The sequence below is a fragment of the Podarcis liolepis genome (assembly GCF_965112155.1).
Source record: "Podarcis liolepis genome assembly, chromosome: 2".
Taxonomy (NCBI): Eukaryota; Metazoa; Chordata; class Lepidosauria; order Squamata; family Lacertidae; genus Podarcis; species Podarcis liolepis.
The window spans coordinates 107,102,148-107,124,136 of record NC_139555.1 but is presented as its reverse complement, the minus strand read 5'-3'; the positions used below and the strand labels follow the sequence as shown (position 1 = coordinate 107,124,136).

Below are 21,989 nucleotides of genomic sequence, written 5' to 3'. Positions count from 1 at the left end.
CACTTTCCCTACTACAGTACACGTGAATCCCAGACAACTGGTATTCAGAGAATCACCGCCTCCGACAGTGAGCTTGATGGTGGCTTAGTAGGCATCCCTTGCAAAAGAAGAAGAAAATCATTCAAACGAAGAAGACCCTTTCTATTTCGACCGACTTTTACTTTGTCACCTCCCGAGAAAGAATAAACTCAATTTCACCCCCAGCCCGCCCCGCCCCGCCCCGCGAATGCCGCCCCCCGCCGCCTATCAAGCGTGACCACTAGGAGGCGTTTTCCGCCAACAGAATCACACCTAGAGGCGAGGGGAGGTGGAGCAGGGAAATCCTCGCTTGCCATTGGCTGGTTCGCTGTGGGGTGAGTGGCGTGTTTCTTGCGGCGAAGGTAAAAGCGAGGGTGGGAGGGGGACTTGTAGGGAGAGTTCCACCGATGCCGCTTTACGCTGTGGGGGGGGGGGGAAGCCTCCGCGAGAAAATGGCTTCCCTTTCCCACCCTCGGAACTACGAAAGCTCCCGGCATGCTTAGCGAGCGTAGAGTGGCCCAGGAGCGGGAGGGACCTCGCGGTGCGCTCTGGGAGGCGTAGGCCAGAGAAGTTCGGAGCCACCGACCCCGCCTCCTTTCTCCTTTCCCAGCTGCCCTTGCGCGGGTCCCGTGCCTCGGGTGGAGGGAGAGGGAGGAGGAGGCGGGCGGCGTTGTGGCATCGTCAGCGCGGCCCTCTCCGGAGCCTCCGGAGCCCCACCCACCGCCCGGCCGTTGTTTTATGTTAGCGGGCGTCTAGTGAAGAGGAGGAGGTGGGGGGGGGCGGCGGTGGCCGGTGAACTGGCGGTGGCGCCGAGTGTGTGGGTGGGGCTGGCGCGGCGGCGGTGGGTCCCGCCTCCTCCTCTTTCTCCCTGTGGGGCCACCCAGCGGCAGCGCAGCCCCATGAGCCGCTCGCGGGAAGGGCGTTAACAACCCCGCCGGCCCCGCCTGGCCTCCCCCCGGTTCCCCTCAGCCGAGCGAGCGTCGGCCTCCTCCTCCTCCTCCCTCTCGCCTTCCCCTCCCCGCCCTCGCAGCGCCTCCTATCAGGCCGGCGCGCGCCCTCGCCTCTCCGGAGAGCGTAACATCGAGCCAGCCCCACCGCCGCCGCCGCCCTCCTCTCCTCTTCCTCCGGGGGCATCACCCAAGGCACGGGAAGCCCGCGACGGGGCTCGAGCGGAGGTACCGCCGCCGGGAGCGCCGCGGCGGAGTCATGAAGATCAAAGATGCCAAGAAGCCGTGTAAGATTTCCCTCTTCCTGCCAATCCCTCCTTCCCTTCCCTTCTCCGGGGCTTGAGCAGGTATTACCTGTCGGTTCGCTTTTTAAAACGAAAACCCGGGGGTGGTCAAACCAGGAGGGGAAGTGCCACGCCGCTTTGCTTAGCGTTGGCTCACACAAAAATAAGCCAGTCGGTGTTGGGTTTTGCATCTGTGGTGTTTTGGTAGCCAGAGGCACATGCTTGGGTTGAGATTTGTAGATGGAGCGGGGAGCCAATGCGGTGAAGTTTGCTTTTCCTTTATTAAGAACTTGACTGGGTTTCAGTGAGTAGTAAGGGATGGCTGTGTCCGCACCTTTTTTTACACATTATGCATTTTCTCTGTAGGAAACACTCCAGTCTATCAAAATGTGGAAATGATGTGCAGGTTGCCCTGTCTGATACCTGCACCCATTTCTGTTTTGTTTTGTGTTCACGTGGGGTGTGTGCTAGGAAACTGCCAACAAATAGTGTTCCAGTGAATTGGGTCTGTATATGATCATGCTGTGTTTGACCTATGTGCTTTTGTCATACTTTCCCTACAGTAGTCCTCTTTAAAATATGATGTTGTGTTTGAACTGCTACATATTTATTTGATACATTTCTCCCCTCTTCTGCCTAAAAGATGACCAAATATCAATACTCTGCCCTCAGGCCAATGGCCAACAGCCAATTTAAAATACATGTCACAAAAGTGATTGGCAGGGAAGAGGAAAGAAAGCCAACTCGGGCACTAGTTCCAAAGCTCTGTCAGCTGGAATGGTAAGAGTACAGGAAGAGAGGTCTCAAGAAAGGCCCTGGAGTGGCCCTGCTTTCATTCTCTCCCTCTGTTGCAGCTTGAGGAAATAGCTGGTGTCAAGTGATGAAAGGATGATATCACTGCTTCCTTTTTCTCCCTTTTCTACAACCAGTGGCCCTTCATGTAAATTAAGGTTTACATGTTTTCAATGGGTGTGCGATTGTGAAAATTTGAAACAGATTTTTTTCATAGATCTTTTTTAATATTGTGAATTATTTTAGTTGCTTAATATATTATTTCATATAGTCCTGTAAGGAACTTTAATAATACAAATCTTCTCAGCGACATCGCAGTAGAAGCTAGGATTAAGTTCCTGTGCAGTTATTAGCACATTCTTGTTTAAGTCATACTGTGACAGACTTTGGGGAGCACTTAAAAAAACAACAACAAATAAGCTGTTCAGTCACACACATGCATTCTTGGAAGTAAGTCCCACTTGTGTTGTTCCTGACATAAGGATACATAGGACTGCAGTCTAACAAGCAATAAATTCTCTTAAAGCCACGCTGAACTTACCAGTAGTTTAACAAAGGAGTGTTTTACCCACCTGCCCTTTTTACCTTTTGCCCTGAATGGCATGTGCAGTAGGGCCCCAAGGGTAGGCAGTTGGTTCCTTTTAATTTTGATACATGTTTTCTGAGAAACTGCTGTTTTTTAAATAGTGGCATGAGAGAAGTATAAGAAATTACATTTTAGGAACATGTGATTGTTAGCATTTACCAGTGTTTTATAATAATTTATAGGAGATAGTCAACTGTAAACACTATCAAAATAAAAGATAGTCTTGCAAAATTCTTGCAGATGTGGCACATGCCTCTTGCCCTTTGATCCTGGAAGGAAAAGACTCTAGGAGTCTGGAATTTAAATTGAATAACTTAGTAAAATGGGAAATTGTATCCAGTAAACTTAATAGAAGCAGACTCTTTCTAAATAGTTGCAAGAGCTTTCTTATACAAATCTTACTCTTTGTTTTTTTCCTTTGCTAACTGAGCTTATACAATGTTTGTTTCTCAAATGTCCAGTGTCACATTAATGAATTAAAAAAAAGCTCCAAGAAAGTGCCAACTGCCATGGTGACTTTGCACAAAAGGGAGGTTAAATGTTAATTGTCACTCACTCTTTCTGTTGTTCCTTTTGACAATTACTCTACTCATAAAATGCTTTCCAGCAGATTTATAGACCACTGGTAAGCAGCTCATACTTTTGTTCATGGTTATATGTGAACATAGTTAGGTTTACGAAAAACACTTTCCTTCATTCTGAGTGTTGTAACAAAAGTTGAGTGGGCTGTGCTCCAAAGTAAGCAACAAAACACACCAAATGTTAAATTAATTGTTCTTGTTCTTATTAAACATTTATAGGAATGCATCTTGAACTTATTTTTATTTCTGTAAGCAAACATTTCCTGCCTGATAAATTATTTAAGCACAGGTAAGGTAAAAAAGGGACGTGGGTGGTGCTGTGGGTTAAACCACAGAGCCTAGGGCTTACCGATCAGAAGGTTGGTGGTTTAAATCCCCGCAATGGGGTGAGCTCTCGTTGCTTGGTCCCTGCTCCTGCCAGCCTAGCAGTTCAAAAGCACATCAAAGTGCAAGTAGATAAATAGGTACCGCTCCAGCAGGAAGGTAAATGGCATTTCTTTGCGCTGCTCTGGTTCACCAGAAGCGGCTTAGTCATGCTGGTCACATGACCCGGAAGCTGTACGCCGGCTCCCTCGGCCAATAAAGCGAGATGAACGCCGCAATCCCAGAGTTGGCCACGACTGGACCTAATGGTCAGGTGTCCCTTTACCTTTAAGGTAAAAAAAAAAGGTAATGTCAAAGACCCCTGGACAGTTAAGTCCAGTCAAAGGTGACTATGGGGTTCAGTGCTCATCTCACTTTAGGCCAAGGGAGCTGTTGTTTGTCAACAGACAGCTTTCCAAGTCATGTGGCCAGCATGACGAAACCACTTATGGCACAACAGAACACCATGACGGAAGCCAGAGCGCACGGAAACACCATTTATTTAAACGCAGACGTATACCTGGCAGATAGCTCAATTCTGTAGATGTCCCAATTAGTTTAGTGAGTCTTGCTGCCTAATAAGTGTGGTTAGGATTGCCACTCAGGTTATCTAACATCAGGCAGCCATGTCTGAGTTGCCAGTGAAGATTTTACTACATTTCCTGTGACATTTGTCTAAATTCATAATCCATGTCTCAAAAGACTTAACCACTGCTTAGCACTTGCTTGGCTATGCACTTTGCATATGTAGAAATATATGCACTTTGCATATGTAGAAATAATCACCTAATGTTACATATGAATTTGTATTCTTCAAATTAAGCCTATTCTCATATTCCTGTGAGCACAGCTGCACGACAGAAATAATTTCTGGTTCCACCAGATTTGCAGGTGCTGCTTTCCATTAGCTGATGTTTTTGCTCACTAAGAAGCAGTGGGTTGTATCTGATGGTGACATTAGGCAGTGTCAGCATTCGATAAAACCCACTGCTCTCTAGTGGCAATATATGCTAAATGTGGCACCTCTTCTGCTTGGGTAGGTCAGGAAACCTGATTTTCAGCAGTTCTCCTACTCGCCCTGAAAACCTCCTTACGTGGGTTGCAGAATACTCCAGAACAATAGGGTAATGGCACAGAGAGCTACCATAAGCAGCAGGGATACTGGCTGTTTCTGATAATGCCGCCCTAGGATGCAACCCATGTGGTTGGTCATTCTCAAGAGTTAGACCCATTGAAAATAATGACCCTCACTAACTTAGGCCTATTCATTTCAATGGTTCTATTCTTGAGTACAATTTAATTGGCTACAATTCATAGGCTTGTATCCAATGTCATATTAAGTAACTATCCCAACAGCACAAGAATTTACACTTGTGCAGGGGGACTTTACCTCTTCTCTGTGCCCCTGCCTTCCCCAGATCTATTCTGGAGCATTGGTGGAACCCACAGAACAGATGTAAGGGCTGTGTGGGGTGAGGAGAGTGGGAGATGGCTACTTAGTTACAGTGGGTGCAAGCCATAGTCTGTAAACACTGACATGTTGAAATTTCCTTTTTCTGGTTTGCTGCATGCACGCGGCTGTGTTTCATAAAGAATTTTCCAGTGTATGGACTAAACATCCTGAATTGCTTCATTGATGACAGTGGGGAGAATGCTGAAGAAGACTCGATACAAGTCAACCCTAAATTGAGCGTCATGAGGTCTCGACCCATGATAAATCTAGTACAAAAATCTTTTGCAAAGAAGAGTTTCATACATTGTTGGCATCTGTAGCGCAACCTTTGTGAGGAAACTGCTACCGCAGCTTCCTCACTGCTGTTCTGAAGAAAATACTTCAAAGAAAACCGCCTTCATGTCTCTTAAGACATGCCTTCGTCTCATAAGCAGCTATTTTATAAAAAGATACTGCCCACCCACAAAACATTAATATGGACTTAATAACTAACCACAAGTAAATGTGAGTGTTCATCTTTATGGCTAAAAATTATAGCTATCTTGTTGTCAGGAACAACCAAGGTTCAAAGATTACTTGATGTCCTTAGTCAAACTTTTATTATCTAGTGCTGAAGAGTTATAAACAAGTTGCTTATGTCCAAGTACTTTAAAGGAGCAGGGATTGCAGTTTTATAATTGCAAGGTGAGGAGGAAGCTACCTAAAAAGTTTCTGAAAAATCTTCCAAGTGGGAAGTATGTTGAAATAATGGTTAAGCCTATACAACATAGGGATCTATATTAATCTATATTAAATTGCATATTTACATAACTGTTCTCAGAAGAACAGTTCAATGGGACTTACTTCCAAGTAAGTGTGTGTAAGATTGAAAATGGTAGTTTTTCAGGGACCTATAAATGTTTAGATTGACAGAGGAGCAGATTATTTAACCTTTTGGATTCTGCTGCTCTTAGAAGTCATCCTGCCCACGCCCCCCCTATAAATAATTCACATTTCTGTTTACTACATAGTAGTGTTAAGAGCAAAGTCTTCTTATTTACTTGACTTCTGTTCTGCCTTTCTAAAAAAGAAATCACCATGATTTACAAACATTTTAACTCACAAAGTAAATCAGTTGTGAAAAGAGTGTTTTTCAAAACCCATCTGGAAAAGTACTTTCCAAGTGGTATAATTCACTTTTTAAGAAATCCATGTTTGGATTGTGATTAGCTTTTCAGTTGTTTGTAGCATGCAGTTGGTTTGTCATTACTGGCTCAAATGTGCTAACAAAAGAGGATACATAGGAGTGATCTGGTCCACATTTCTTATGATGTCAAGCAGTTTTTGCTAATTGCTTAGAAAGACAGCAGAGAGACTGTTAAGGTGCTGGCAGCGGAGAAGACGTTCATTCTCAATTTTCATATGCATATGATTCTCTAACAAGTAACTTTGTTTCACCACAGCTTTCCCATGGTTTGGTATGGACATTGGGGGAACCCTCGTGAAACTTGCATATTTTGAACCTATCGATATCACTGCAGAAGAAGAGCAGGAAGAAGTTGAAAGCTTGAAAAGTATTCGCAAATATTTGACATCAAACGTAGCCTATGGGTCCACTGGTATTCGGGATGTCCACCTTGAACTCAAGGACTTGATACTTTTTGGGCGAAAGGGAAACTTGCACTTTATCCGATTCCCAACCCATGATCTGCCTACTTTTATTCAAATGGGAAGAAGTAAAAACTTCTCAACGCTGCATACGGTGCTCTGTGCCACTGGCGGTGGTGCCTATAAGTTTGAAGAAGATTTTCGCACAGTAGGTAGTTCTGTTGCATCCTCTGTTGCATAATCTGTTCTTGAAGTACATTATACTCTGTGGTGATTAAGTAATAAGTCTCTGAAAGCATTGCCTTTGCTATCATAGGCAAAGATCTGATGGGCCAGGATACTTCCGAATTAGTACTTTGGACCTGTTTGCGTAAGATCTTTGCATGCATGGCAGTGACAACATGCTGGAAACAATTTTTGTCCTGCCTCTACATCTGCTTTCAAAATAGTCCTTTGTTTTCCTCATAACTGCGTTAATAACGACATTAATTCAGAATCAGTGACTACCAAGCTCTTCTTCCTCTGATATAGACCAGAAAGTTGTGCTATATTATGGACAAAATTTGAGCATATAAATTTTTATCCTTTGCACTGTTGACAGTTAGCATTCTTCTCTCGTTTTCCTTTGAGCCCCAGAACCCAATATTTGTATGCAGGGTTGGAAAACAACCAGAAATGTTTTGCATACTTGGGATTTTTTTCAGTCCTGGGTGCATGTAATATGTGGGCCACACTTCCTTGCTATGTCTTGTCTATTGTCATAAATAGCCTACTTCTATCTGCAGTCATCTAACCCTTTAAGAACAATGACTGTACCATTTTATAAAAGAATTAAGGTCAGGCCTTTCCTGGGTAGTTCTGGAATAGCAGTGAAGATTATACTTAAATAGTGGATGTGTGATGACTTCCTTTCCCATCCAGTCTTTTGACAGTGAGTGTAGGTGGAGTTAGCCGAGTCTTAGAGTTTTATTTAAAGTGTTGTCCAGAATGGTCTGCAAGTAGAAATTGAGTGCATGTAGCCTGCAAAAGAGTTGTGTGGGCCTTGCATTTTCTTAATTTACAATGCTTCATCCTTTGATTTGGATTTTAAAAAGCGACAAAAGAGAGAAAAAGAATTTGAGAAGCTAATTTTGTGAAGCTGTTTTGAAATATTCATGGGAAATGAAAACAACTGTTAATATATATGCCAGAAATAGAGAAGCTGATGAAAGTCTAGGAGTTTTGTGGATTTCTTACTACTTACTGGCTTGATTATTTTGAAAATGCTGGTATAAGCTATCATTCTAAAGACACGATAACTAATTCATCTGCTTGTATAACAACTGTAGTCTTTTAAAACCTGCATCTGAATGAATTTGACTTAGGCTGATACCATTTTGTGATGAGAAGAAGCCATAATAATGTCTCTTTTGCAATTTTGCAGATTGGAGACCTCCAGCTGCACAAACTGGATGAACTTGACTGCCTTGTCAAAGGCTTGCTGTACATAGATTCTGTCAGTTTTAATGGCCAGGCAGAGTGCTACTATTTTGAAAACGCATCAGAACCTGAAAGATGCCAAAAGATGCCTTTTAACCTGGATGATCCATACCCGTTGCTGGTTGTAAACATTGGTTCAGGAGTCAGTATTTTAGCTGTCCATTCCAGAGACAACTATAAGAGAGTAACTGGAACAAGGTAGAGAATTTAAAGAATGCCAGAACAAGCTATAAAATGAAATGATAAATCTGTGTTCATGGGTCTCTTTCAAATGCATACACATCATTGAAGAAATTGCCATTCATCTTTCTATTTTGCAGTGTGTTTAGCTTTCCTGTCTTAAGAGCAGTGTGAATTCTTTTTTAGAGTTACATTTTCATTTTTTGGTGAACCACCTTCACAAAATAACTTTAACATTTTTTATTATATTATAGGCAGCTTGGTTAAAAAAATGGAATATTTTTAAAAAGAAAGGAAGAAAATACCAGGATTTGGAAAGATTTATTCTGGTTTTTATTAGGACTATCCAGCTGCTGATGGCTCTTGCTACAGACACAATTACAATAACTTAGTCCTAGTCGACAGGATATTTGTGGTTACCCTAAACACCATTTCAGCTTCCTTGGCTGGGAGAGGCACCTCGAAAGATAAATGCTTGAGTTGGGTTCCATAGTAATTGTTTTGGTTGGTGTTGCTGTTCCTGATTTTTTAATACTGCCCACCAAGAACTTTCATGATATGGTGGGCAACAACTAAAAATGAACAGCTTATTATTCATTGTTCACTAGGAATGTGTTTTGCCTAACCGTAAACTATAAACCTAAGTCCTTATTTAGACTGTAGTCAGTTGAGCTTATTCAGTTTATTTCCTGGGTTGCACAGGTAAGATGTCTAGAATTAAAATTGTTAATTTTAAAAATGCAATTTACAAGCCAATGCGTTTTCTTTCTTTTTTTCACACCAGTCTAGGTGGTGGGACCTTTCTTGGCTTGTGCAGCTTGCTGACTGGATGTGAAAGTTTTGAAGAAGCTCTAGAAATGGCATCTAAAGGGGAAAGTACACATGCCGACAAGCTAGTCCGGGATATTTATGGAGGAGATTATGAACGGTTTGGCTTGCCAGGGTGGGCAGTGGCATCTAGGTAGGTGTTGTAGCTCTAGAAATGGCATCTAAAGGGGAAAGTACACATGCCGACAAGCTAGTCCGGGATATTTATGGAGGAGATTATGAACGGTTTGGCTTGCCAGGGTGGGCAGTGGCATCTAGGTAGGTGTTGTAGGAGAATACACAGCACTGTAAAAAAAAATTGCTGGATTTAAGAGGCCTTTAAAAAGATGGGTTGTTCCAATGTTAGTCATACGCTGAAATCAGCTGACATGACTAACTTAGGACCATTGATTTAATTGAGTAGAACTTAATTGGCGACAACCCATTGATTTTTAATTAGAACACCTAATAAGGAATTTAAAAATGTGATGTGTTACTTTATTTATTTACAGATACATAAGAGGAAACACAAATTGTATCCAACTTAGTATTTGCCACTTGGAGAACAGAGCTTCCCTTCCCCACCTCCAGATTTATTCTGTGCACTGCACACAGTGGTTTAGTTAGCTTAAAGTATTGACACTTAAATTTTAGCCTATGTACATTGATGCAATGAAGCCAATTTAAGACACCCATATGGTGCATGCCTGTAGTGCATGAGCTTCCAAAACATGGTCCATGCCTGCATAATATTAAACTAGGCAGTTGTGTCTGGTTTGTACTCTGCAAGTCTTTGTTCTAATTACACACGAGACGTATCCTGTTCAGTAGCTAATCTAAAAGTAAATCTGTCAACCTCAAGCCATCGAAACGGAAAGTGCTGTCTGCTAACACAACGCAGTTGAAAATAAAAAAATTCCTTCCAGTAGCACCTTAAAGACCAACTAAGTTAGTTCTTGGTATGAGCTTTCGTGTGCATGCACACTTCTTCAGATACAACGCAGTTGGACTTGGCCTCAAACACTGTTGCTCTTTCCTCTCAGTTTGACCTGAGTCCTTCAACTCTTGGAGCGATGAAAGGCTGCCTAGGTTCTTCTGGGAAAGGTGAAGGGCCTTGGGCAGTCAGCAAGCACAGTTGTATATTATTGGCCGTGTTTCCGCACTTGTCAGCCCCAGCTAGAGATCCGTGCCCTAAGTGAAAGAAAGACCAGCATAGAAATTATATTTTTAACAGAAGATTATCTAACATTATGGCATCTCTCTTTCTAGCTTCGGGAATATGATCTACAAGGAAAAGCGGGAATCTGTTAGTAAGGAAGACCTGGCTAGAGCTACACTGGTTACTATCACCAATAATATCGGATCTATAGCACGGATGTGTGCTGTAAATGAGGTAAGCTTTATTGGGCAGGAACAGCAGAGACTGCAATGCATTTAAAATCCAGATTGGAATAGTGTGAGAACTAACAGGTTCTTTCTCTCACAAATCAGAGGTGGCTGTTCACGATCTGCCTTTTTCTCTGTTCGGAGATTTAAGTTGATAAGCACTATTTAAATCAAAAGTCTTCAGGTCTTTAAACATTTTATTATAAGCTTTTATTTTTATAATAAGGCTTAAATATAAAATATGTACCTTACTGAGTTCTTTGCCCCCCCCCTTTTTTTTGAGAACACACTTCTGTCTTTGCTGCTGTCTGAAACATCCCATCTGTTTCAGATGCAAACTTGTGGAAATATGGAAGAGCAGTTGCTCATCTGGAATATTGCTTGCTGCCTTCGGCTTCTTTACAGTGCTGCCTTGTTGCATATGGATCAAGCAGCATTGTACAGGGCTATGAAGGCACAAAGTGCAGCTCCTGTCAGAGTTGTTGCTTAGTTCGATTGTATTACGCTTGCTTGATCCAAATAAGAATTTGTTCTTCTCGTCTAGGATGAAGAATATAGTGGCATATACAAATCAACCTGTTTAAGTTGCCAATACCTGTTGCTATTGTATACATTAGCTAGCCTGGACCTTGCTTACAACTTGGAATGACTTTGGTTGACCATTGTTCCTTTGCATTCACACGGGTGGCACTGTGGGTAAAACCTCAGCGCCTAGGGAGAGCACCCCGCGGCGGGGTGAGCTCCCGTCTTTCGGTCCCAGCTCCTGCCCACCTAGCAGTTTGAAAGCACGTCAAAAGTGCAAGTAGATAAATAGGTACCGCTTTATAGCAGGAAGGTAAACGGTGTTTCTGTGTGCTGCGCTGGTGCTGGCTCGCCAGAGCAGCTTCATCACTCTGGCCACGTGACCCGGAAGTGTCTCCGGACAGCGCTGGCCCCCGGCCTCTTAAGTGAGATGGGCACACAACCCTAGAGTCAGACATGACTGGCCTGTACGGGCAGGGGTACCTTTACCTTATTCACATAGCTACTGATAACAATTATATAAAATGCCTAGAAGAGCAACTCTATGATTCTATGAATCTTATGTGTTCTTCTTTCCCCCATGGATAGCTCAGTTGATTAGAGTGTGGTGCTGATAATGCCAGGGTTGCAGGTTTGATCCCTGTATGGGACAGGTGCATATTTGGGTTGGACTAGATGATCCTTAGGGTCCCCTTCCAGCTCTGTGATACTATGAAAAATAGATTACAGAGGTACCAGATTGAAAACCAGCTAGATGAGATGTTGAAGGCTTGGGCAAATAAAATGGTCTTTGCTTTGTGCTAGAGGAACATCAGGTTTGGTGCTAGCTGAACCTCCCTGGAAAGGAAAAGTCCACAAGCAAAACTGTATGAAAGCCCACCTTTTTGGGTTGCCACCTACCTAACATCAAAAGGTGGGGGAGTGGGTGCTGATGAGCTTAACGTTGGATGGGCTTGGGGTCAGTAATCATGTGATATTTAGGTTCCACACTTGATCCAGACTTGTACCAGCTGAATGCAGTTCCACTTCAGACCACCCTTAGTGACAGAAGGGGAGGGGAGGCAACTTTAACTAATTTCCCCCTGCAACCCCTTGCTCCTACTGAAAATATGCAGGGGGTTGGCCTTCCAGAAAGGGGGTCTGCAGGAGCAGGGAGGGCGAATTAGTGAATGTAGCCTTTCCCCCAGCACAGCCTTTCTCAGCCTGTGGGTCCCCAGATGTTGTTGAACTACAACTCCCATCACCCCTAGTTATCAAGGCCAGAGTTCAGGGATGATGGGAGTTGCAGTCCAACAACATCTAGGGACCCACAGGTTGAGAACCGCTGCCCCAGCAGGATCTATACATTCACAGAAGGAGATATCTGGCCCCAGCTTTCTGGCAATTTACGCAATGCTTAATGCATAGATTTATTTATAGTTTATGGGTTTTTGAAGCACACATAACTTTGCAAACTGTCCAGGATTGGAGTGTGGTTAAAGTAAGTATCTAAATGTTACCTAAATGTTAGTTATACAATTTTTTTTATTGTTAATTGACTCCACGAGCATTTTCACACTTAACTGGGAATAAACCCCAACAGAACTTACTCATGAATTCATGCATAGAATTCATTCATACATAGGATTGTGCTGCTAATCATTCTTGCATCCCAGTGAAAACTTGTATTGCTTTTGATTATATTCCACTGAGGAAACTTTTGTCGTTGTTGTTTTTCTTCAGAAGATAAACCGTGTTGTCTTTGTTGGTAACTTTTTACGTGTGAATACGTTGTCGATGAAGCTTTTGGCATATGCACTGGATTACTGGTCCAAAGGCCAGTTGAAGGCTTTGTTCCTAGAACATGAGGTATGTATGACCACAGCTATGGAATAGAGAGCTAGACAGCCTTTATCTTCCAGTACAAATGCCATAATTTTAAATTTATTTGTAATGTTTTTCTTCATTCGTGATTTGGAAGATGTGTAGCTCTAGAAAGGGTTGGTTTTTTTGCACCTGAGTTGTTGGGATGGTAAGAGAGATTGTATGCCATGAACCATTTCGGGGAAGCGGGATTACATTTTAAAGAAAAATACTGTTCCTGAATAGGACAGATGGTTGCATCCCTGGGTTTTTCTTTGAATTTCTCCATTCACTTTTATGTTTTGGTTAATGATCTGAATGGCATAAGGGGTGCAATCCAGCCAAAGTTGAGTACTTTAAAGCATGACTGGTGTCAATGGGAGAGCTTGAAATATCTTCCATTGACATTACTGGTGCTTAAAAATGATTTGCTGGATTGTCCCCCAAGTATTTCAGTTACCTGGGAAAAACAAACAAGTACCTTAATGAAAGTACTGGGATAGTAAATGGCATGGTTGTACCTACATGTGTTAATCTTTCCGAAATAATAAATCTTGGATTGCTGTCTTACTTGTCAGGTACCGTAGGAGTGCTTGACAGTCACGAGTTAGTGCCTTTGCAGCTCACATTCTGCATTTTCAGTCAATTCCTCTCTCCTCGCTAGAGCTTCAAAATTAGCAGTTGTCAGGCTCCCTCTTTGCCACAATAATTACCACCAGTCTCTCAGACAAAGCTCTCCCCATGACTTATTTTCCCATGCACGATTTGCTCCAAAACTACAGTGGAGAGTAGGGATGTTTAGGCAATTTTGAGAAGACTGTCTGATCCAGCTCAATGCAGTGCTATAGAAAGTATGCTCAATAGTAGGTTTCCCTCCTTTTTAGCCTTTGTTCCTCACTCTTTAAGTTGCAGGGAGGTAAACAATATGCTGTGCACACGCCCCATAATGGTATATTGTGGGCAGAGCTGAGAAAGTTGTTCATGTGGCAATGTTCCAGCTGCCATTCACAGGCTGGGAAAAACATAGGTGGGGTCAGTGCAAAGGCTTGTTTAGAAGTTAGTTTATCCAGAATATTGTCAGTAGATTGACTATACTGTGGATATATTTCTCCTTCCTAATTTGTCCAGGTATCCATTAGGAAAAGGCAAGAGATTTTTGTCATGTACTTCTGCCTGTTTTGAAAAAGGCCAACTTTAATGTGGTAGTCAAAACTTGAATTGTGAAAAATCTTCTTTTAAATACAGGGATACTTTGGAGCAGTTGGTGCCCTCCTTGGATTGCCAAATTTCAGCTGAAGTGCAAAGCATCACAAAACTGAATTCTTTCCTACCTTTCTGGCATTATTACAACACTGTTTTATATCAACTGGAACCAAAGGGCCGCTGTCTTGCTATAAATGTCTTTAATTGTAAGAATGATGAACTGTCTCACTGAGACAGAGTTTGAAGCCTAGTTGTTTCTTTCAGAAGCACCTGGTGATTTCCTTGTGTAAGGCAACCTCTAACACACGCTGAGAGTTCAGTATGCACTACAGCCTCTGAGAAATGAGCCTAGAAATCAGAATTGGAATATTATTCTTAGTTTAGCTGTCCGAATCCTGCAGCGTTGATCAGATTTTGCTCCAAAAACCCCCCTCCAGGCTATTAGCTTGCATCTAGTTGTGTCAGTCTCATAGCCTTGTGCTGAATGTTAATTTCCCATTGGGTCAAAAGACATTGACCCAGGGCCACAACCAAGTGCCATCTGCTAAAAATGAAGTTTGATGCAAAGAGTTTTTTTTCCATCAGTGCAGAGAGATTACAGTGTGTTCAGACTTCCAGTATTAAGGTTTCGAGAAAATAAAAATGAAAATATCAGCAAAGACTTTGTACAATTGATTTAAGGTGAGTTAAACAACTAAATACACTTGTGTTTGGCTACCAACTGTGTGGTCAGATTTTGTTGAGCTTTGCAGTATCCGAGTTCATTTGGTGGTTAAATGATAGCTGCCTGTGTTGGACGTTCTTCCACCTAGGATTTTCAATCAAGCATTAAAGGGCTTCAGAAAATGGCCAATAGAAAAAGTCCATAGTTCAAAACCACCAAACTTTATTAAAAACTTGGCAGCTGGTGTGACTGAGATCAAAGTAGTGATAGCATTTCAGTTCTTAATATTGACAGTTCTGGTGGGATGGCTTTTGTGCAATTCCTCAGTTTATATAAAAACACTGAAAAATTAACCCAGATGTCAATTTAGGGCAAGTATTAAGGCAGCTTTAGAGGTTGTACGGCACAAACTCAGAAGGTCCAGTGTTCATTGTACTCCTGATAAACCGTTCCAGATACTGCAACAGTGTGGCCTTGAAATAAACTCAACATACTGGGGCTACTCCTGTATTTTCACTGTCTGCTGTTTTCAGACTTGATTGTAAAAGTTTACAATAGTGGCATATTTGTAGATTGCTGCAGCAAAGCTTACCATAAGACCTCAGAAGAAGAAGAAATCATCTCAGACAAGAAAATTTCTATGCAGAGAAATACATAATTGTATCTCGAGGAATATGCAGATATCCAATCCATGAATGAAGTTTTCTAGATGGAAATGTACCACTCCTACTAGAGCTCAAGCTTCGTGCTTGATTTACTTGATCAAGTTGATATTATTTGGGCACATCAATCCTTTATACAGCAATATCCATATGGAAAATGTATCTCTAGATATCTAGTGTGCATGGCTTTTCAATTTTTAAAATTCAATTCCATTTAACTACATTTCAGCGCTCATTGTCAGTAATTAGTGTTGATGTTGCTTGTGTTGACCTAAAACTGATTTCCCTTTCTTACGACTTAAAAATTGGTGATCTCTAGAGCACGCAGCAGTGTCCAGAGATACATATTTTGTTGGTCTCATGCTGGACAGAAAATACAGACTGAGCCAAGTTTCTTGTTAAAAAGAGATGTTGTACTTGACTATTGTGACCCCATCTTTTTTAAAAAGAAAATTATAACAAATAATTCACTAATGGTTACATGGCAGTAACTCTTTGCCTTTAAAAGATTATATATCTTGGCCTCATGTCTTAACCTAAGTGTTTCAGTTAAAGCGTATGCTCTAGGTTGCAATTTGTATTTTTTGGTACATATCCTGGACTGTAAGAAAATCATCTAAAGTATCTCTTGCTCTGTATTGAGTGCCATTCAGAACTGAAGATGACTGAAACAACTGGACAACTCTTCCATTTTAGTTGCTAGGCAAGTGCATTACAGGAGTTTTCCTCTAGAAGCAAGCAGGTTTGACATGTGGTGGCCTAGTTGACACATCACATTAAATCGGAGTTTAAGACAAACTCTGGTTTCGTGTTCCCACGGTGCTCCTCTTCTCCTGCTTCCATGCCATGGATGAATGAGCCAGAGTCTGGTGTGTCGTGCCCATCAAACTTTGGGTTCATGGTTTGTTTCCTTCACACTGCTTATGGTTTGTTTTAGAGGAAACAAACCCACGAGCCTTAGTTCAAATGGCCCAACTGGCTTGTTTTGTCTGCTGTATAGCAGCAGGGGAGGAGTGCTATGGAAATGTCTGAGGTGTGTGCCGCCAGCACACTGCTCATTTATATTAAAGCAAAAGTTTCTAATAAACTATGGCTTAGTGAAACAGCTCAGTATATCCCACTACAGGAAAATCATAGGTTTGAGAGAAACCCTGTAAATAAAAGCATCAGCAGTTTCTGTGTCACACAAGTCTGCATTTATTACATTAAAGCAAAACGCTTTCCCTGCCTTTTTAGATTTGTAGGAATAGAAGCTTCCAGTGTTTTCACTGTATGTCCTGGAAATGTTATAAATCCCCATCATTAATACATGGTTCATGTTGCTAAAATGGTCTCATTTAGCACAAAATGAAAAGACTGACCTCTTTTAGCGTTAGCACTTAATACATAGGACTGCTAAAAACTTTCTGGGGAGATAGAAAAATTGCTGGTTAGGTAAAGCAAGAGGTTATTTCCTTATTTCTTTAAGGAAAGGAAGAGGGGTTCTGAATGTTTTGGCTCTTAAGTCTAGTTTTAAGTGTGCCTTAATGTATCGAGTTTCAACAAATTGGACAATAATATTTCTGGTTTTGGATATTATCTGTGGTCCTCTTAACACGGAATGGTGCCAATTCTGCAATTGGCCCCTGTCAATCAAATGAAAAACTGTAAAGCCAGGTGGGCCACTGGGTAGCTAGACCTTTTTTTACTTATTTTTCTCACTGTACCTTCTCAATCATGTAATCCTTAGTGCTCTTTGGGGTGCAGTGCGATGTGTAGCCCTGGGTGCAATATAATACTAAAATAAGAGAACTTCATCCTGTTCAGAAGGCAACAATCTCTTAAGAAGCCAAATCATTTTCAAGTTCAGTGATAGTACAATGCAATATCCATTCCATGAAGATATTCTGTAGCATTTTCCTTCCCCAACCATTAAACTAGGTAATTAATTGGCCACGGGGAGGATTCATTCAACTAATGAATCTCACCAAGAGAACTCCTGCACATGGGCTTTTTTGCTTGTGCAACAGGGCTTTCCTCACCCCAACCCCCAAAAATGGTGCTGTGGGAGAACCCCAGGAACAGCCTGGGGGGATCATTCTGTATGATAAGCCGAAATGGCATAATGCGTTCCACCCCATATATTTTCCATTCCTTACGTGTATTTCCATGGACATTTTTAAAGCACCATTCCACTAAACCCACGAGGGAAATATAAGGACCAGATCGCCTTTCTCGTTGCTTGCCATTTGTGTTCTGCTTTCCGGTAGCTAATAAGCCACATGAATCTATTGGAAGGTAGGGAACCCATCAACCTCCAGATATTGGACTACTCCCATCGTCCCTGACCATTGGCCATGCTGGCTGGGACAGATAGGATTTCAGAGTCCAACAATATCTGGCAGGCCACAGGTTCCCCAGCCCTGCGCTGTCTCTGTGCCATTGAAGTTGATTGTTGACCACCCTGCTGGATGTCACTGATCAAGCAGATTAAGGCTAATAACGCGTTCGTCCTTCTAATTGTACTGCTGTTTAAATCATGTAAGAGTAAATCCTGATTTGTTACTATTTGCAAATGCTGTGGACATTGTACCTTTCTTTCAGCATGCGGGGAATTCAGGCAACCATTATTGCCAACATCCATTGAAATGACAAAACCTTAAGTATTTGACCAACAGCATGTGTGAATCCTAGCTACAGCACTGAGCCAGTGTTCCTTAAATTCTTTGAGATATTCCTCTGGGCTGCCTCATGGATTGCTATTGAAAATAGGGATTAAGGATTTAGCACAAGGGTAGGCAACCTAAGGCCTGGGGGCCGGATGCGGCCCAATCGCCTTCTCAATCCGGCCCGGGAATCAGTGTGTTTTTACATGAGTAAAATGTGTCCCTTTATTTAAAATGCATCTCTGGGTTATTTGAGGGGCATAGGAATTCATTCTCTCCCCCCCCCTCAAAATATAGTCCGGCCCCCCACAAGATCTGAGGGACAGTGGACTGGCCCACGGCTGAAAAAGGATGCTGACCCCTGATTTAGCATATTTAGTCCTCTAATGTGAAGTGGGTGCACATATCCTGGCACCAATTGTGCACAGCATGGTGGAGATATGATGGGGCCGGGGAGAAGGTTGTCACCTTGCCCATTACAGAATTAGAAGACGCTATGTGCTAAATTTTTAGATGCCTGCGACTTTAATGTGTGAAGCAGCCCTTAAAATAGGTTTTGAATATTTTTCAGGTGCTTGTACCGAGATTAAAATTTCTGTTGCATAAGGATTCAAACATGGCTCATTTAATCTCCCAGATATTCATGCATTCATGCTCTGTAAATAGTGCATATAACAATAAAACTGAACTGAATGCATTTAGGTTAAGTAAATAATAATAATAATAAAAATTTAGTGGTAGGTCAAAATATATTTCTAATTGAACCTTTCTACTGATAGGCCATGTTTGGCTGTTGATTATAATTTCCAAAAGAGGATTCAGGGGTTGTGAACCTTAACGCACTGTGCCAGTAAAAAGGGACGCTCCTTTTCATTATAATTCAAATGAAGTACATTATAATAAACCTTAACCTTGCTGAGTTAAGACTATAAAACTTAAGAGAGCTGAAGATCAGATTGCTTACCTGCGCTAAATGGAAAGGCTGGGAAAAGCGCAGGATTGAGGAGGCAGGTGAAAAACAAGATGCCTTAATTGAGAAGTGATAATCCACTTAAATTTTCTTTGTACTATCATGCCTAGAATGCAGTGACTTGAGGTTTCCTAATTCCCAAAAGCAATGGCCATATTCCGAACTTTGGTAAAATTAGAAAGACACGTGCAGCAAACATTTCCCTTGGTCTACTTAACAATATTTCTCTCCCTCCCACACCCCCAAAAAGATGCCTTGAGACATGGCAAATGGTCAGGGAAATTGAGCGTTTGTTTAACTCTGACGTTCATGCAACTGATCAGCGTTCAAAAAGTTTGCCATGTGTACATTGGACCACAAATTCACCTTTTGTGCAGGAAATGGCAACATGAAAATAAGTCCAAAATGGGTGCTTTTGGTATGCAGCACTGTAGAAAATAACGGGTCTCATGCCGTAGGAAGGTTTAGGCCAGGCTTCCTCAAACTTGGCCCTCCAGATGTTTTTTGAGACTACAATTCCCATCATCCCTGACCACTGGTCCTGCTAGCTAGGGAGTTGTAGGCCAAAAACCTCTGGAGGGCTGAGTTTGAGGACACCTGGTTTAGGCAGTCATTTAGTATTCCTTGTCCTATTCATTGTGATGGATAAAGTAGATTGATGGTACTTTAACCCATCGCTGCTTTGTTTTGATAGCAAATAATGGGCTACTTCAGTTTGGGGGCATAATGCTAAACTCATGCCTTGTGAAAGAGTTGGAAGTGAGCTGTGGGCTTTTAAATTTCCCCCTTCCCCCTCCCCATTATCTCTCCGGCTAAAACATCAAAATCACCCACTTTCTGTTTTAAACTAATCTTAAATCTTTTGTGTGTCTGAATCAACCAGGGCGGGGAGAGTATTTCTGGTTAATTTAATCAATGGTTTGTTAACACACTTGGATCCTAAACCATGGTTTGATGTTGGGTTTGTTTCAATAAACCATACTTCAAAACTCTTCGTTCCCTTCCCAGGATGAACTGGCTAATTTGCAGTTGTGCTGGAAAGGGAGTGTAAGTAAAGGGAAAGGGAGTGTAAGTAAACCCAGTACTCCTCTTTGAAGTAGCACTAAGCCACAGGTGGCTGACCTTTGACCTGCTGGAGCAGTGTGGCCAATGGTTAGGGAATGATGGGAGTTGTAGTTCAGCATCTGGAGTGGCCACAGGTTACACACCTCTATACTAAACCATTGTTCAGTACTACATTGAAAACAGGTCTTGATGATGTTCCTTCATGAGAGGAACCATAGATGGTGGATCAAAGAAATGGTTTTTACAATCAGAGTTTCAAGTCTGATAACTACTTTACCAGACAGACAATTTATCAAAGTGTAATTATGCCTCCTGGACTAAACACTCCTATAACTGGTCAACAGTTCATTAAAGCTGAGAGTACGTCATGAAATTTGCTTTTTATAAAACAGGCTGCAATTAATATATGCTTTACAGAGTAAGTCACTTTGTTTTCAAAATTTCAAAAAGCTGTTCCTAAGTTTGTGTGTTGATCGTCATAGCAATGTCCATTCAAATAATGTTATTTGATCTACATAGATCAAATGGCTGCATCTATTACTGTTTTTATTGTGAACACATTCCTAAAAAAAATAAATCCAGTGTATTATGGGTAAAGTTCCTCCACAAGACGCTGACAAATAAATGTGGACCGAATTTCTTCTGTAATCGCAACAAATTTAAATATTATCTTTGGCTTTGGTTGTTAATACATTTCAAGCAATAGTTTCGAGTAACTGTACAGCTTGTTAGCTTAAGGTTCAATCATTACAAAAGGATTTTTTAAAGTTTTGTAGGTGGGGAAGTTTTAATATACAGTACATATTAATATTCACATTAATGGGAAATAGGGAATATTTCATATTTTCCCACTTGTAATGGCAAAGTTGGCATTTTAACCCTGGTTTTGAATAGTCTAAAAGACCAAATTGTAATTGAAAAATACTTTTTGATTCCATTGCAGGCTCACATTCTGCCAGCTTACTGTGCATATAACACTTAACCATAAAAGCCGTTTTCAAATAAGTTGCCTTACTTTGTTGCAGTGAATTTATTGTCTTTTTCTCTTGTTTACTGTTCTGACAATGATGTAAAAAATGTATGTCTTGCAAATGTTTCATTCATAGTTGCTAAATTATTTAACACGTCTCTTGTAAATTGTTTTGTTTTTTTTTAATTTATTTTCATCATGGACGCTCTTCTGTGTCATTTTCATGCCACGATGGAAGCCTATACCGTAATCATTCCCATCGCCACTGTATAAAAATCCTCTGCTGCTTGCATGAGTAAATGTGAAAATTTAATTTTGTTGTTTGATGGGCACTTTTCATTTCCCCTTGTTCTACTACTGTTCTGTATGAATGAACAGAACTTTTACTTTTTTTTCTAAATAAATACCAATGGTTGATTCTCTTCCCCCATACTTTTTAATTCCATGTACCCTTGCAAGCTGTCTTAATAAAGGGGTGAGAAACCTGTCATGGATGTCTTTTTGTATTTTATTTTTGTAAACGATGCTGAATTTCTGCATGGAAGATCCTACACTCATAACAGTATTCCTGTTAGTGGGTACATAGCTCAGGAACTCACTGCATACTGCTTGGAAGGCTGTGGCTCATACCATATTTTTCGCTCTGTAGGACGCACTTTTTCCCCTCCAAAAATGAAGGGGAAATGTGTGTGTGTCCTATGGAGCGAATGCAGGCTTTCGCTGAAGCCTGGAGAGCGAGAGGGGTCGGTGTGCACTGACCCCTTTCGCTCTCCAGGCTTCAGGCAGCTATTCGCAAGCCTAAAAACTAGGTGCGCCCTATGGGCTGGTGCGCCCTATGGAGCGAAAAATACGGTAGTTTTATCTTGGTTCAAGCCACACATTGAGATTCAGCCACATAAATGCCTTGGTTGAAGCAAGCAGGGCCTGATTATTAAAGAGCAGAACCGCATCTCCCAGAATTCTTTGTGGGAAGCTGCTTGCTT

The 21,989-nt window shown here is 41.7% G+C and overlaps 1 protein-coding gene across 1 annotated transcript; it reads left to right on the top strand.

The window, feature by feature from the left end:
* Positions 1-687: 687 nt before the first annotated feature.
* Positions 688-21,493, top strand: LOC310702030 (pantothenate kinase 3). Its single transcript, XM_083493639.1, has 7 exons — positions 688-1,252; positions 6,467-6,819; positions 8,035-8,288; positions 9,055-9,231; positions 10,347-10,470; positions 12,708-12,833; positions 14,073-21,493. The coding sequence occupies exons 1-7, from the start codon at positions 1,225-1,227 to the stop codon at positions 14,121-14,123; spliced, it is 1,113 nt and encodes a 370-aa protein (XP_083349765.1). The 5' UTR covers positions 688-1,224; the 3' UTR covers positions 14,124-21,493.
* The last annotated feature ends 496 nt before the right edge of the window (positions 21,494-21,989 follow it).

Coding starts and splice junctions, on each gene's coding strand:
- LOC310702030 (XM_083493639.1), top strand. CDS start 1,225: ATGAAGATCAAAGATGCCAAGAAGCCGT. Junction 1,253..6,466: donor CAAAGATGCCAAGAAGCCGT/GTAAGATTTCCC, acceptor GTTTCACCACAG/CTTTCCCATGGTTTGGTATG. Junction 10,471..12,707: donor GGATGTGTGCTGTAAATGAG/GTAAGCTTTATT, acceptor GTTTTTCTTCAG/AAGATAAACCGTGTTGTCTT.